This window comes from Zonotrichia albicollis, chromosome 3, assembly GCF_047830755.1.
Source record: "Zonotrichia albicollis isolate bZonAlb1 chromosome 3, bZonAlb1.hap1, whole genome shotgun sequence".
In the NCBI taxonomy this organism is placed as follows: Eukaryota; Metazoa; Chordata; class Aves; order Passeriformes; family Passerellidae; genus Zonotrichia; species Zonotrichia albicollis.
Window position 1 is genome coordinate 37,958,295 of NC_133821.1, and position 16,031 is coordinate 37,974,325.

A 16,031-nucleotide genomic window follows, 5' to 3' on the forward strand; every position below is an offset into this window, starting at 1 on the left:
TGTTGGAACACAGGTGGCTGATGGACTCGGTTGTGATCAAAGGAAACCCTGTGGCACTGGGGCACTGAGCCACTCAAGACAGTGGTTTGCCATTTGCTTACAACAGGTCTCAGTTTGAGCCACAGGGCATGCAAAATCTGTGCTGATGCCATCAAATGGAATGGAAAGAACACCCCCAAATGCTGATGGAATTATTCAGGCTGTACATAAATTCTTATTCATATTCAAATATGAAGCGTCAATGCAACACAAGTAATTCCGTAGCATATTCTAATCTTCCTCATCCTTTTAGGATTAGAGAGAGTGTTTGGTTTCCTTAGAAAATCTTCATCTAAGAGAATTCCCTCCAAGTTTTATGTTTTTAGGGATGGGAAATAATGTCTTACATCTGAGAGGAAGAAAATGGTGAACTTCTAGCTGAGTTTAGGGCTCAGTTTTTCAGAACACTAAGGAGTTAAAAACTTGCAAAAAAAAACCTTGAGGAAAAGCTGGGCCATTTTCACAATCTTCTGCATAGTTTGATTAAATTTTGCATTACTCCAGGTTACCGAAGATTTATGATCCATTGGAAATGCTGCAGAGAAATATTTCAGCAAACTTTGTTTGGTATTGTTTTTATTGATGAGGATTATCTGAATGAAAAAGAAATTGTTTCCTAGATATGTTCCCATTAAGGCTGTATGAAAAAGAAGGAAAAAGAGTTCTTGGTAGTGTTTGATACTGCTGGAAGACAGGATTGCTGGACAAAGTGAAGCCTAACTGAGGAAAGGAGGAATGGTCCAGTGGGCAGTCTGGGCCTCCAGAGACCAGAGTTCAGTTCTTGTTTAACCATAGGCTTCTTGTATTACTTGCCAGAAAGTCATTTAGTCTAGCTTGTGCCTTTGGGAGTATCCCATTTTGCATATGGGGAACTGTCTCAGAAGGGTGTTGAAAATAAAATCCATTAATGACTGTGAAACTATATAAATGCCTTCAATATGCTAAGCTTGGCCTTGGTTTCAACATGGGTTTTTTCCTCTGAAAGTATGTTTGGTTTTATGGATGGTTGCCTTTTGTTCCCTGAAACAGGCTACTAATAGGTTTTATTCAGGCTGGAGTTTTTGATTATCTGTTCTGCTTTCCAGCAATGATTGTACTCATCTCAGTATGCTGCCACAGTTCTTATTTGAGCAATATAGAAGTTGTTTAAATTACCTTTTTAATTAATGTTACTTGCACATGCTAAAACTGTATTTCAACAAAAGTCACAGCAACAGCATGGGTCAATAAGACGGTAAAATATTTTGGTGATCAAAGATTTTGCTCAGTCACAGTTGTTGCATCTTTTGCTGCATGTGGCAAATGTGATGTATGTATGCAAGGCACCTATTTTGCAATGTGTTTTGCTTACAGCAAAGCTGCTCTTGTATCAACTGCTCTGGCCCATCCCTAGTTTGCATCTTGCCTTGTTCCCTGTTTCCTTTTGAGCAGTAAAGTCTTTTTTAGATGTCTCCTCATAAGTTCTCTCTGCACGTATAAAAGCTAGGCTGCATTCAGAGAGTATTTTTAGTCAAAGAGAAGGGTCAGAATCAGAATTGCTGTGATCAGACTATTTCCATTGCTTTCAAGGATGCCTGTTCTATTCACCTGAATTTGGCCAGTCCTTCTGTTTCTGGTTACATGTGTCTAAGGGCATTTCACATGTGATAGCTTTCATACCATTCAGTGAAAAATGCATGGGAACTTTGGATTCTGCTGTATGCATCTTTTGGTACTTATTTATAAAATGACATTGCAGAATCTAAGCACAGCCTAATGCACAGATTGAAAAGAAAAAGCATGCATATTCTAGTAGTCTATTTTGAAGTTATTTATGCCATTATGTTTCTAGGCATTAAATTAGACATTTTTAATGAATAATTAAGATTAAATTGGTCCTTTTTTCCTCTGTTTGGCTTGATACATGAAAGACCTGAGAAGAAGAGAAGGGTTCCTGTAAGTCTAGGGGATTCTGCTTTTGTTGGGGTGTTCATTTTGTATGTTGGGTCAGCTGACCTCCTGGCTTCTGGCAAAAGTACTAATTCATATGACTGATAAGACTGTCAGTGTCACTGAAATGAAATGTGGGTATTTCATAAATCTGAAAATAAGAATATGTCCATTTCATTCTTACTGGCATTTGAACATATGAACACTGAAACATGCTTTCTTTATAAAAGACTTTCTTTTATAGATAGTTCATTTTTCTTAGAGCATCAGCAAAATTTCCAATTCAAAGTTACTAAGCATCATTTCTAATAAAATGTAAATTGAAATAGTCCACTTGCTGTGTAATAGAAACTTGGTTTCAGGCCTCCAGTCTTTTTCCTGAGTTTCTTCTAATGCTGTTTGTAATTAAAGGGGCAGAACTGAGATTTTTTGATGGTGGTCAGTAACTTGTCCAGATGCCTGATTGTTCTGCGGAGATGATGTTGGGGGTTTATGTGTGTGCGTGCACTCTGGGATTTGAACTGCATAAAGTATTTTACTGAAAGCTTAACCAAACAGTGTATAGCGCTGATACAAACAGAGCATTAGACATGTCTGTCTTTAATACAGCCATCTGTTAAGTGCTATAGCAGTTTTTCAAAAGCCTCCCTCAGCATAGACATCAAAGTCTATTCATGCACCTGTGCTTCTGATCTTCTAATATTTTTCTTATTTAAAACTGGCAAAGGGAGAGGAGCAGTATTTCAAGATCAGCGGCTTTATTTAAGACAAAACACAAAAAGCCAAAAACTCCCCAAAAACTTCCTCACAAAACTCATGCTGCCAATTCAGGAATTGTTAAAAATGACTTTTTTGGATATTCAATACTATTATTTATAAAAAACCAGACACCCACGCTTTCATTTTCCTCTCCCTTGAGCAACCCCTGGCCTTGCTAGCATTATTTCCTGCCTGGTCTATTTACAATACAGCTGCTGAGATCATTTGCTTGATCCGTTGTTCCGATGACATCAGCAGGACCTGTGAACTCTTCTCCCAGCCCTCTCTTGGAGAACAGTGCTCAGTGGAGGAGGAGCTTGCATCACGTCCCCTCATTTACTCACTCTTTTCCCAGCCCAGTGGTCAAAGGAGGAGTCAGAGCTCTTCATTTCTCAAAGTTGTTTATTGTTCCTTATCTATAAAATTTTTTCTCCTGTCCAGCCAAGGTCCTCTCAGCAGGACAGTCAGAGGCACTCAGCCTGCCCCCGGGGCTGTGTTATGTCTTTTTATACTAAAAACTACATGTACAATGTTTACAATTACTTTCCAATACCTATCACCTATGTTAGACAGTGACCTTCTACTCTAAACCAATCCAAAAGTGCCAACATCACAGCAGAAGATGGAGGCCAAGAAGGAGAAAGGCTGCACATGCCCAGATTCCTCCATCTTGCCCCCTGAACCCCCATTCTAAATACCCCAAAAAATCTATTTTTCACCCTGTGATAAATTCACTATCATTCTACTTAAACTTTCGTGGCTTGTAATTCTTCATATAAGGTTGGTAATTGTTTTTTCCTAGGGGTAAATCAAAGGCACAGGGGTCTTGGGCTCTGTGCCAAGCTCTCTGAGCCCCCATGACAGGGTCTTGCGTCCTCCATGGCAGCCAGAGGAATTTCCTGGGTTCCAACACTGGCACACAAGGTCCCTTGCAATCTTACCTGTGTGGTTTTCCTACTAAAACAGATTGAAAATACAGTATTGACATACAGAACATCACGTCACTCAGGCTCTGAAATCATGTGACAGCAACTGCTGTGTTAGAGTGAAGCTACTGAGTACACAATGTTTTAGTTACAGTTTTATTTTTCAGAAATGTGTGGCAGCAAAAATAGTTTTTAATTTGTTGTGTACCATTAAGATACTCAAATCCAGCAATATTTAGATTTACTGATGAAACTTGTGATGAAATACAGGAAGATCTGTAATAAGCTCTTCTTTGTGATGCCTGAACCAGAGCTTATTCTCATAGACTGTGATATCTTGGAAGTACAGCAGCTTGACACTGAGCACCTGTATTTCATGCTGAGTGAAAGTGATCTCCTCATGGGTAAAGACTCCTTAAAATCCACCAGAATGGTGCAGAAATAAACAAATTTTGTGTTTCAGAAAAAGAGGATAAAGCATGTATTTCTTTCTCCCAGTGGGGACACAAAAGGGGCATTATAAACACGTGTTAACCGGCTGTATGAGCTCTGTGTGTTCATTTGCCCTGTTCTGTGACCAGAGCTGATCAGTCTAGTTGTCACAGGGTTGTTTCCACATTTCTATATCTGGGCTCAGTATAAATAACAGTAAAAAAGTTGCTCAATTGTGGCACTTTTTGACTTTCTTGAAAATAGTGGTGCAAATGTATGTTGGAACAGTACATTAAATGTTTGAAATGTAAAATTCACTGAGCTCAAACTGTCCAAGTGTGCACACTTCTTTTTTATTCCAGTGAGGTTGCAGGGTTCTCAACACCTCTTTGCAAAAGGAGGCTCTATTGGTGCAGGATGTGTCCTGCCTACACCTTGACTTTGAGAGGTTTGGAAACTTCTGGTTTCCTGCATCTGCAGTCACTTGCTTTTGGAGGCATTCTAAGTATGATTTTTTTTTCTTTTTCTCTTCTTGATTACAGATTGACTTGGAGCCAGAAGGGAGAGTGTATGTCATCATAGACCTTTCAGGATCGTCAGGTGAAGGTAGGGACTTTCAATATTTTATCTTACTCTTTCGTGAATGGAATCTCCAAGGGTCTCTGCAATGAAAGTACTAGAAGTGGTGTGTGCTGATACCCTCAAATCTGGATTAACTCAAGTTGAAATGAACACATTTTGAGTCAATAAGCAAATTGCACTTCATCTTACCCTGTTAATCACTGATGGTAACAATACCAGCTAAAATGACCATAATGAAATGATCATACTTAGTAGTACTAATTTCCAGAGGAAACTTCCAAATTCTTTAGTTTTTGGAAGAATAGAACAATTATGTAGGTAGAAGGGATAAGATGTCAAAAAATAAGGGACAGGAGTTTATATGCTTTTTAAATTATTCTAATATTTGGTATTTTTCCATTTCAACTAAAGTAATGACCAGAATGTTGTCATTATATGAGATGTTTTAATTTTTATGGCACAATGGTTGCATGTTGGAAAATGACCCAAATATGGAAGGGAAGTATATATTACATTCTTAAGAAAAATTCTAAAAATAATTTTTCTGCTGCTTACTTTAAACAGTCAAGTGGTATATGGTAGGAATGAGATAATTTATGAAGAAGCAAATCTGTGTGCCTTAGTCATGCACTTGGTGACAGCCTGATCTGCCAAAATGGCCTAGATGATTGATTATCTTAAATTATGTCCAGCAATCAGCTTTGATCAGCTTCCCCCAGTAGCTCATGGAGTTCACTGAAATGAGGTTATCATCAGTTCACAGTACATAACGAAGATTCACATGAACCTTGACAGGAGTTGAAACCAAAATGCTATGATATTAAATTATTTTGCCTGTCACAGTGGAGAAATGGTGGAAGAGCATGTTTATCTTTCTGTTCTTTGTAATGAATTGCTGCACTCTGACCAGCTACTAGCAGTAGCTTGCAAAAACACATATTGCTATAAATCCTGAATTTGAAACTTTATCTTATAGCCTCTTTTTGTACCTACCTAAAATGTGCTCTACCATTTTTTCTTCTTGCATATTGAAGAAAATATCAATTAAATAATAGTTTCCACATATATTTCTGACTGGCATGACAGTGATCATCTGAAATGTGATGAAAGGCATTGGCGTGACTGTCATAAGGCAGGTAGATGTTCTTCCAGCCTTCCTCTGATAGCTAATTGCTACCCAGCTGAGCCTGCTGTTACTGTTTCATCCCAAGATGCATTCAAGTGTGTCAGACTGTCAGAGGGCAGGAAGAATGGTGTTATGTGGTTCTTCAAAAGTGCTTTAAAACTCTCTAACCTTTTACACAGGAAAGTAAAAAATGGCTATCCTAATGCCTCCTTTATTATGTGGTGCATTACCCTGTAACACTTGAAAGGTACTTGGAAAGAAATTTGTGTCACTACAGTAGCATTGGAGGGGAACACATAAATGGAGACCGGCCAGTGAGGGAAAACAGCTTATGAAATGCTTTTGGGGAGGCCTTAGGAGGACCAAGAGCATTTGGTTGTAGGCACACAGTTTGTGGTAATTGGGGTGAGCTGGGCCCAGCCTCATCCCCAATGGGCACAGCTGTGAGCAGCACTGACAGCAGTGAGCCATGGAGTGCCCAGGGGCACTGACCAGCCACAAAGGGAGCAGAGGGCACACAGGGACAATGCATAAGCATGATGGATGTAAAATGCTGGGCTAAAGAACAAGGAGGATGAGTGCATGCAGCTTTCTGAGGTGGTAAGGTATTACTCTGTATGGGTTGAAGCATTATGATGTTGTGTGGTGATATTCTGTATTGTGGCTGTCTCAACTGCAGCATATATGCTGTGACATGTATTTGAGGTGAATTTGGTAGAAATTAGAGAAGTTGGTGCACTTACAAAGTACAGCAGAACTTGTATATTTTTAAGCTTTCCCGCTTGTAAAAGTGTTGAGGAGAAGTACTGCAAAGTTCTCTAGGAGGGTTCCAGTTTTGCTCACAAAGAAAAGTGGACTAAGTTTGTACAACTGTTTGCAAACCATTTTTATAGCATTATAAGCGATACTATGAGATGTTATTGTTGAATGGTTTTATTAGAGGTAAATAATTTTGGATATTTAGTGATGTTATTGAAACATGTAGTTTAACATAACAACTATGTGAATAACTTGTGTAGTGAATGGAAACATCTAGATCACAAGGGATGTAGCATATTCTACATGTTTCAAAAATACCTCTTTCATTTTATGTACATGTAGGTAAAGATAATGAATATGTGAGGTATTTTATGATTTTCAATGTGCTAGTTCATTGTAATTAATCTGTATTTCTTGAATATTAAAGGAATCTGAAGTTATAGTAGGTGCATCACTTTTGAGTGGCATGGGTTGGTTGAAGTGATTGCTGCTCTTGGCCATATTTCTGAACCAGGCTCTTGTTTTTTGCAATCCAGTTGTCACTGTGAGTAGCAAGAGTACATAGTATTCTTTTCCCGATGCACAAATGGGCATCACTCTTCCACCTGGAATTTTGGAGGGGGAAAATTGGCAATTTATGAAAATAGAAGTACTCATAGCAACAATTTTAACTGAAGGAAGCAATCAAGTTGTGTGTTTCTTGTAAAAATATAGTATATACTCACCAACCACTCTTGTCTTGTAATGCCATGTACTGAGAATTGGACTTGTTTCTCCAATGTTATATAAGCAGGTTTCTAGATACCAGCAGTCAGTAATGTAGCTTCAGTTATTTGACACTTCTAGAGGCTTTTTCAGACAGATATCTAATTTCTCTTTTGGCATAATTGACTTAAGATTAGTTCAATCCATTAATATGGACAAAGAGCATCGTTCTCTACCATACTGCCTCTAAAAGGAAAAAGTCCTAATTTTCCAAGCAAGCCTTTATGTGAGTAAATTGGTATATAAATTGAAAGTAAGCTTATGTTGCTACCATATACCTCTTAAAATCCAATTGCCACTTAGTCCCAGCTGTCAGATTGCTTATCCCTCTGCACTATTTGCATTTGTATGGCAAAACAATGAAAACAGTTCATTGTTATAAGCTGGCTTCCTCAACAAAAGCACATGATTCCTGTTCCTCCTCTCCCCCTTGTCTGAGCTGAATCATTCATGGGCTTATGTGGCTTAGGTGTGCAGAACAGATGGAAATCTGGCTGATTGCAAAGGCAGGTAAGGGAAATTTCTGCCTTTCCCTAGGCAGAGACAGACTTGTTGAGAGCCACCCTAGCATATCAATATCAGCATCTGGCCACAATTTTTACATGGAGCTAGAGAAAGAACAGTGGAGTTGCTGGCTGTGTGACTTGAAATTTCCAATGGATTGTTCAAATTTCAGGGAGTTTAGTTTTGTTCTGAAAAAATAATTTTCTAGAACTTGCTTCCATTCAGTTCTAATCTTTAAAGCAGAAAAAGATTGAAAAACAAAAATGCTAAAGTCTGAGAAGTGGAAAGCAAGCTATGTGAAAAGCCCTTACAACAACAACAACAAACCCAAGAGGAGTGTTTTTATCATCATCTTTTTACACTTATCCTGTTTTGGAAACTCCTTATAGTTTCTGAATGTTTGTTTCTTTACAGATAGGGATGGTGAGTAACTATTTATTTTAGCAATCTTCTGTAAATTCTGTAGTAGGAACTATCCCGCCCACATACTGAAAAGAAAATGCTAAATAAACTGTTTTTCACACAGAAGGTGATGTTCTCAAAAGTTAGGATTTAAATTTTTCTGCTAAAACATGAAGGTTTCCAGATTGTGCTTCCAAACCAGTTCTGCAAAATAATTTACCATTTTGGTGATGTTGACATAGGAAGAGGGTGAGAAAACAGCTCTTAAAGTAAGTCTTTTTAATTCTTCATTGGAAGCTAGGTAAGCAGTATTTCTGTAACACCTGTGAGTCACATCTTTACACTTCCTTTGTCAAAACTGATCTGCAGGGTTATTTACCTTCTGTAGGCTGACTTTATTTAAAAGGTGTCTGTGCCTTTAGAGTAAATCTATATTGGTTTCCTGTGAATGGAAGCAGCTGTACCAGTGGAACCTTCCCAAATGTAGACATGCACTAAGGTGTCTGAAATAACTGCAGCAATTACTCAGGAGCAGTTAACTGCAACAGTTAATCAATAAAGTTCTATTTATAATTTAAAAAAAAATTAATTTGGTTGGGTTTCTTTAAGTGTTTTTAAGTGCTTAGGGAACTGCCTGCCCAGAACTTTAAGGGATATTTCAAAAACAAACCCCTTTGGTCAAACAAGCAAATGTGGCTTCTCAGAACCTGACACACCAACAGGATGAGCTGGAATTTGTTACATAGATTTGTTGGAATTTGGTACGTAGATATGTACTGTGACATATGCAAGCACATAGCATCTTTAAGCATTTCTGATAGCTTGCTTTTGGGAAACCAAATCAAAATGTGGGTGGCTGCAGTTGTTATTCTACCAGAATAGTTTGTCAGTCTTGCAAAACATGTAATCACTCAAGTCTGCTGTTAAGTAAACATTTGGTGACCCCTTTATGTATGCAGTTATAAGAAAAACAAAGTTTATAGTGGGCTGATGTTTGTAAAAAAGGAATTAGCTTGGAAAAAATCCATTGCATTTATTCTCTTCCTTTGCAAACTGGAACTTGTGGCTGCGCAGGTTTTTAGTCTTGTATCTTGAACTTCTGCCTGGGCTATGGAGAAGGATGTGTCTGTGTCTCAGCCTGTCAGTGAACAGGAGGATCTGCAAGATTTGCTGCCTTATTCATTCCTTCAGTGCTGCTTGTTGTGCAAGGTCATATTGATTTTCTATATTAATTCAGTGTTGCTGTATCATATGCACTATTTCTGTACTGAAGTGCACTCACTAACTTTGTTATTGACATGCTTTGGCAGTGTCTTTACATCTATTTTTTTCATTCCTTTTCTTTTAGTTCTTACAGAGCTTTGTGAGCAAAGATTTTTGAATTATTTGAGAAATACATAAGACCTCCAGTGTAGCTGATTAAATGCAGACTGAAGTTTAAAACTTAACTAATACAGTGATGCAATGATTTGATTTACAAACTGGAGTAACAGATGGCCCACAAACGAATAAGAGAGGTAAATTGCCTGAGGAATGATTAAAAACATTTTCAGCATAGTCAGTTTTATACCTACTGAAAGACAGGTGCTGCTATATTTAACAGCTTGTGACCTGCCTGCTGCATTTGTCATTGAGGGTTTCTTTTTTCTTTGAAATTACGGGTTTGTGTGGGATACAAACAGACAGTTACTTGCAGTACTTTCTGCCAACTTAAGTATTAAGTTACTATTTGAAATATGTCAATATTAAATCAACTGTGGACACCTTCAAAGTGACCTTGACATGCTAGTTTTTTTTCTTAACTGTGTTTATGATAGGTAACATGTAATACAAATTTAAGAACTATTAAAATCTCCTTTTCTATGTTCTATGTCTAATCAGTTGTAATGATTATTTATCATTGTTAGATGTTCCGATTTGCATTCTGGAATTGTCCTTCTGTACAATCACAGATTGCCCATTATTGAGTGGGCAGATGAATTGCAATGAAATACCACAGCTTCTAATACATTCATCTTGAGATTCATCTGCTTGTAAGATACTAAAGTTGCCCAAGATGAAGAACATAAGGTGATATTTTACAGTAAAGCTTGCTAGCTGAAGTCATGGTATTTTGTGAATGGAAAATATTTTGTTTACATTTATTTTCTGGCCTTTTTTCATTGAGATAGCAAAAAAAAAAAAATCCTTAGAATTCAACACCAAGTTATGTATTTAACATGTCATTCAAAATATATGAACTTGTAGGAAGTTTTCCAGTTCTTCTAGCTCATTAGGCTCTCAGGTTTGCAAATATGGTTATTGTTGATTGGGATGTCAGGAGAGAATGTCTGAATAAAAAAAAAAGTATTCGTAGAAGCAGTGAGCGATTGTTAATGCCATTTTTGTGTCCCATACTTGATAGATCTGTAACATAGATACAGCTTGTTAATTAAAATATCCAGACAATATGTTTCAGGCAATTTAACTTTGGTAGAATTGATACAGCAAGAAAAACTGCATTTCTGTTCCGTGTTGTAGCATCCTTTTGCAAAAATCTGTTTATAGAAAATATCCCACAGGATACATTAGGAATTGTAGAGAAAGTTTGTATCTCTTTGCCAGTGCTGTTCCTTGAAGTACTTGTAGTTGTCATTGTCATCATTAATTATGCTTCTTGTGCTATAAGGGCTCAGTGAATAAGATCTTGTTGTGCCAGGCACTGTTTGAACAGAGAATAGTGGAAGGTGCTTAATCAGAAATCTCAAAGTCTGAATCAGGGAGCATTTTTGCTGGTTTGTTTCAGGAATTTGTGTTAGGGAAGAGTAGTGTTTTTTTCACTAATATCTTCTATTGCAAATACAACTTTGACAGGCTGCTTGTTTGTCAGTTCCTTGTAGCCATCAGCTGCTGATCTTGGGGCGCTGAACAGGCAGTGAAGAATTCTCAGGTTTGTTCCAAATTTATGGATGAAGAACCTTTTTTTTAATAACCTTAATAACTGTAAGGTAACTTACAGTCAATACATGGAAAAAGAGTCGCAGGCATTATAGATTCACTATTAAAAACGTCATCTCTTATTTTGCTCCCCAGAATTTGATTGAGCATTCAACTTGTGCACATTCTTACTCTTCTCTGTATGTTAGTGTTTGAGAAGAAGCTGAGTGTTGGAAATGTCCTAGGCAGACCCCTAGGGAGTTTGGGGAGAGTCAGTGGTTCAGTCAGAGTATGGATGTCTCAGGGGGGACATAAGTAGCCTCTGTAGCTTTTCCAGAGCTGTAGGTGAAGCAGAAAGGATCTGCACAAAAAGATCTGTTGTGGCACTGGGGCAAGCAGTCTTCCAGTGGTACAATGTAAAGTGTCTGTGAAGTAAGGATAATGTTTGGGAAACTATTTACTAAGACTCAGCAAGCCACCTGAACATTACATTTTTAGACTCAAGGCTGGGGCTTTTGCTGTGAGTTAAAATAATCATAAACTATGTAAACAGGACAGTGGTGAACTGGCAGTGCTGACTGAGTGGTTTTTGTCTTCAGTCCCTTGACTCATGTAGGTTTGCAAGTTAGAGCTCTTCTACAAATGCAGCTTCCCCTGGAAGTTCTTGGGAATATTATGTGCTCAGGGACATAGAGGGTTGGAAGTGTCAATATTGTATTGTATAGCTTTTCTCTCTTCCTATTGTGAAGCAAAACATCCAGAAAAAACCAGGCACGTGTTGGTTGCTCTGCTCTTTTCAGTCTCAGTAAGAGGGACTTCAACCCAAAGGTATTAGTTTTATTCATAGCTTGGATAAAGGTAGAGTGCTACACTGACTTTTTTGGCTTTCCTTCTGCTGGCTTCCCTGCTTTAAGAGAAAAACAACAATAAACTGAACAACAACAAACTTAACCATAATCTTCCTATTCAAAATTCCTTATGTAGTATATCAATTGTGAACCTATTTCTTCGAAGCTTTGGTTTTATGTAGACAGAGTTTGGGGAATTACTTTTTTTTCCCCATTCAGGTTTTCATTTCTTCATTATATGATCAGCACTCATTCAAACTATTACTGAGGGAAAGGTTAAAATCAAAGAAACAAAAAACAAATGGATTTGCAAGTTTTCTCCTTCTGCTATGCCTTTATTTTCTTTTCTTAGGAGGAATAATGCAAAGCTGCTACTAATATGCTTTTTCTCTTGAGTCTTACTTGGTTTAAACCTAAAATACACCAGTGCTGATGTGTGGGTGCTTATTACAAAAATGAAATTATTTTTTCAGTCTTTTTTCTCTTTTTGAAATTATTAATCTTTTATGCCTTTTTTTTACAACTATAAGGAATCTTTAACCATCCACATAGTTTCTAGTTTGATTTTTTTTTTTTTTTAGTTTAAGCCAACCAACGAAACTAAAAACCCACTAAAAACACTTCCCAAGAATTGCATTTATATTAATATGGAGATTTGTAGGTTGCATTGCTCAGTCAGAGCAACTTTCTCATCTCAAATGAACCATGCTAAATAAATCTCTTATTTCCCCCAATCTGGTAGAATATGTTAATGTCAGGAGATAAGTGCAATACCTGACTCTGGTGTGCATTTGCTTGTTGGTGCAGTAGGTGATGAATTTCTTCTGAGACAAAATTTTATCTGTTGGTAGCACAGCATCTGAGAGCAGATATTTTTGTGTTGTTACCTGAGTGACAGAAAATGGAAAGCCTGAGAAGAGGAACTGTGAAATAAGTCTGAGTCCATGTTAAGTTTTTGACTCTTGCCAGTTGGCACTGACTTGACTAATGGCACTTAGGGCATTTATTTGGGAAAATGAACCTTACAGGTTAACTCAGTTGAACCATGAGCAGTTGAACCCCAAATTTCCTTTTAAAGCTATCTGTGCACACACAAATCAGCTCTTGGTGACAGTTCAGTCTGTTAGTGCATGAGCCTTTTAAACTGCACTGCTCAGTGTAGAGCTTCTCCAAAGGGTGCTTATATAAATTTAACTTTGTGTGGCAAATGCCTTCATAAGGAACATCTCTCCATGGATTTATAGCCATCCCTTGGATTGTATCCAGTTAGCTGATTGAACATCTGGTGAGCATTGTGTGTTTGTACTAAGCCCTTGCTGTGTATAAAGCTGGCTGGAGCTTTTCAGGCAAAGATCAGCAACCTTTCCTTGGCAGACTTTTTGCCACTTGCCAAAATAAATGCTTTGCAGGGAGCAAGACACAGATAGAAAATTTGGCTTAAAGGCACCTTCATATTGTACTGGAAGAGTTTGTACTTGCTTAAGGAAAACTGTGTTAGGCTGAAAAAGGATTGAAACTCGTATGCATGCCATGTTCCCAACTGCTGCTGCTCTTTTCCATTTATGTAGTAAAAGCTCTGATTTCCATATGTTGGGTTTTGGGTTTTTTTAACAAAATCATGCAGGGCCTTTGGAATAGGAATGTTTAATTTTATAACTGCCTATGCCTAGTGTGTTTTTTGAAGAAAACTGGAGAAATGTATCACACTGAAAGCTATAGTGGTGTTTTCATACATAAATGAAACATCAACTAGTAGCAAGTTTTGAAATGGAAATATATTTTTTCATATTTTTTGAAATTTGTGTGTGGCTAGTTTTTCATAAAGAAGCCACAACATGAGTGAGTCCAACGCTCACTGCATACCATGATGTGATGTGGAAAATGCATATAATATTAGAATTTTGCGTTGTTTTTTTTGTTGTTGTTGTACTTCATAAAATGCATAACCTCTACTCTTATGATTTGTTAGTGTTTTACTCTGCACTTTTGCTGGTGCAGTAATATGCTCTGAATAGATCTTTTCCCTCTTCACCCTTATTTCCTAACAATAATGAAACCTGTTTATTGTTAGAGTAATTGAGGTAAAAGGTCTTGGCGTAATCTCTTCTGATTAATCAATCAGGGGTGGATAAATAAGGAAATACACACATTCAAGACGGGTCTGGCCATGTTCCTGGCTATTCCATGCATCAGTTTGATTATGAAAACTTACTTGTTCTGTATCATCAACCAAATGTCTATTGCCTTGGGCATAGCCTGAAAATCTACTACTGTTTTTAAAATATAAATTTTAGTCATATAAACAGCTGGAGTGTCCAAGATCTGTGTTCTTTAAGTATAGTCTTGAAAGGTTAAACTACGTGAGGATTTTCATGAACAGTCTGTTCCTGTGGTGGGAAAAATTGTTTTGCCTCTGTAAAAGGCAGTCTCTGGAATTAAAAAATGACTGAGTAAACCTTGCATCACTTGCAAGTTAGAGTTTTTAAAAAGAAGTTGCAAAGTCTAAAAAGGAAGATTAAGCCCTCTCAATATTTGTCTGAATTTTTAGAAGGGCTATACTACGGGCAGTACAGCAAGCTGAGATGAATACTCTAAGCCCTGCCTGCTACTTTGTCTTTTTTTTTAAATTTTATTATATTTAGTTGTCTTCCATTATTTCTGCCATATGTCTTCCATGTACTGATCAAAAAAGTTAATTGTATATGACAGATGTCAGGAATAATGTAAAATATAGATTTTAATGTGTACTAACAGCTTTAGCAGACAAGCTGCCAGATACTTTAGACTTGTAGTTATTGCATGCTGTGTAGATCCCTGAATTCCTGTATAGTAAGGATGAGGTATATTTCTGAGAAACTATGCTTCTGTAACATCTACACACATGCACACACTCTAAGCTTAAGCATTGATAAATGGTCAAATAATATCAACATCTAGATCAAAATACTCAACCTGAATAAATCTGAGTAATTTTAATAACTCCAGGTTGCACCAGTGAGGCTTCATCCTCCAAGACAGAGGAGATTAAAAGAAAAAAAATCTTATTTATATTACAGTATTGTAAAGGAACACTGAGAAATACTCATTTTTTGTTTCTAATTCCCAGATCAGTACCTGGAAACTGGATCTTTCCAGTGAATTTTGAAGCATGTATTTTCCTTCCTTATTAGACTTAGTCTTTTCAAAAAACCTTCAATACAGCATTTTTTAACTTCACCATGGAAGTCTGCTGTGCTGTGAATGGGGCTATTTAAAGGAAACATCTTCCACTGCAATTCATGAACGTTCTGTAGTAGATGAAAGTGACCCAGGGTATTTGTTCACCTCTGCCTAAATGCTGGAAGCAGCTTTACTTCTCCTTTTCAGAGCAATGTAATCGTTTACATTTGCACAGCAATACCATAAGGCAAGAAAGGAAGAAAGAACTCATTTTCCTTTTTAGACTTCAGAAAAATGAAACTGTGTGAATGTAAAATCACTTTCAGACTTTGGTCTCAAATCCTAGATATAATAGGTGTAATAGTTAACTATAGTGTGATAAAGACCTGAAACCATCCTGTGTTCTGTTTGAAAGAGTGCCCATCTACCAGTCCAGTTCTCCTGCTAATCCTGTGTCAGGACTTAGTTTGGGGCTTGGTAAAAATCAGTTTATCTCCTGTGGAACTGTCTTCTCATCTAAAGAGGGCTCCATAAGCAGAGGTCAGAATTTTAGGATCAGGTTTTATGCTTTGCCTCACGGATGAGTTCTTAGTTTTACAAAAATAATCCTTTGCATTTCAGTTGACTAAGTAAACCAGCAGTGCACACCCACATGTGCAATTAGCATTATATTTAATGTTATATTCAGAAGCAGAGATCACAAACATTTCAGTGCTTTGTAAATGTCAGCATGAGAATCACACATCATACCTGCTGAACTGAGAAAAAAGAGGAATAAAAAGGTCTCATTGGCTGCAAACACAGGGAGTAAAATTTAAAGAATGAGGAGTTATTTTAATTTTTCAACTACAACCTGAGTTTCAATATCTGATTGACTTTGGTTTT

The 16,031-nt window shown here is 37.3% G+C and overlaps 1 protein-coding gene across 2 annotated transcripts in view; it reads left to right on the forward strand.

The window, feature by feature from the left end:
- The window catches only part of PRKCE (protein kinase C epsilon), a 285,523-nt gene that overhangs the window by 94,837 nt on the left and 174,655 nt on the right, over window positions 1-16,031 (forward strand). For both annotated transcript variants that reach the window (XM_005483088.3, XM_005483089.3), the window contains exon 2: window positions 4,628-4,691. In XM_005483088.3, coding sequence (XP_005483145.1) covers window positions 4,628-4,691 — 64 coding nt within the window. The remainder of the gene's footprint in view (window positions 1-4,627; window positions 4,692-16,031) is intronic.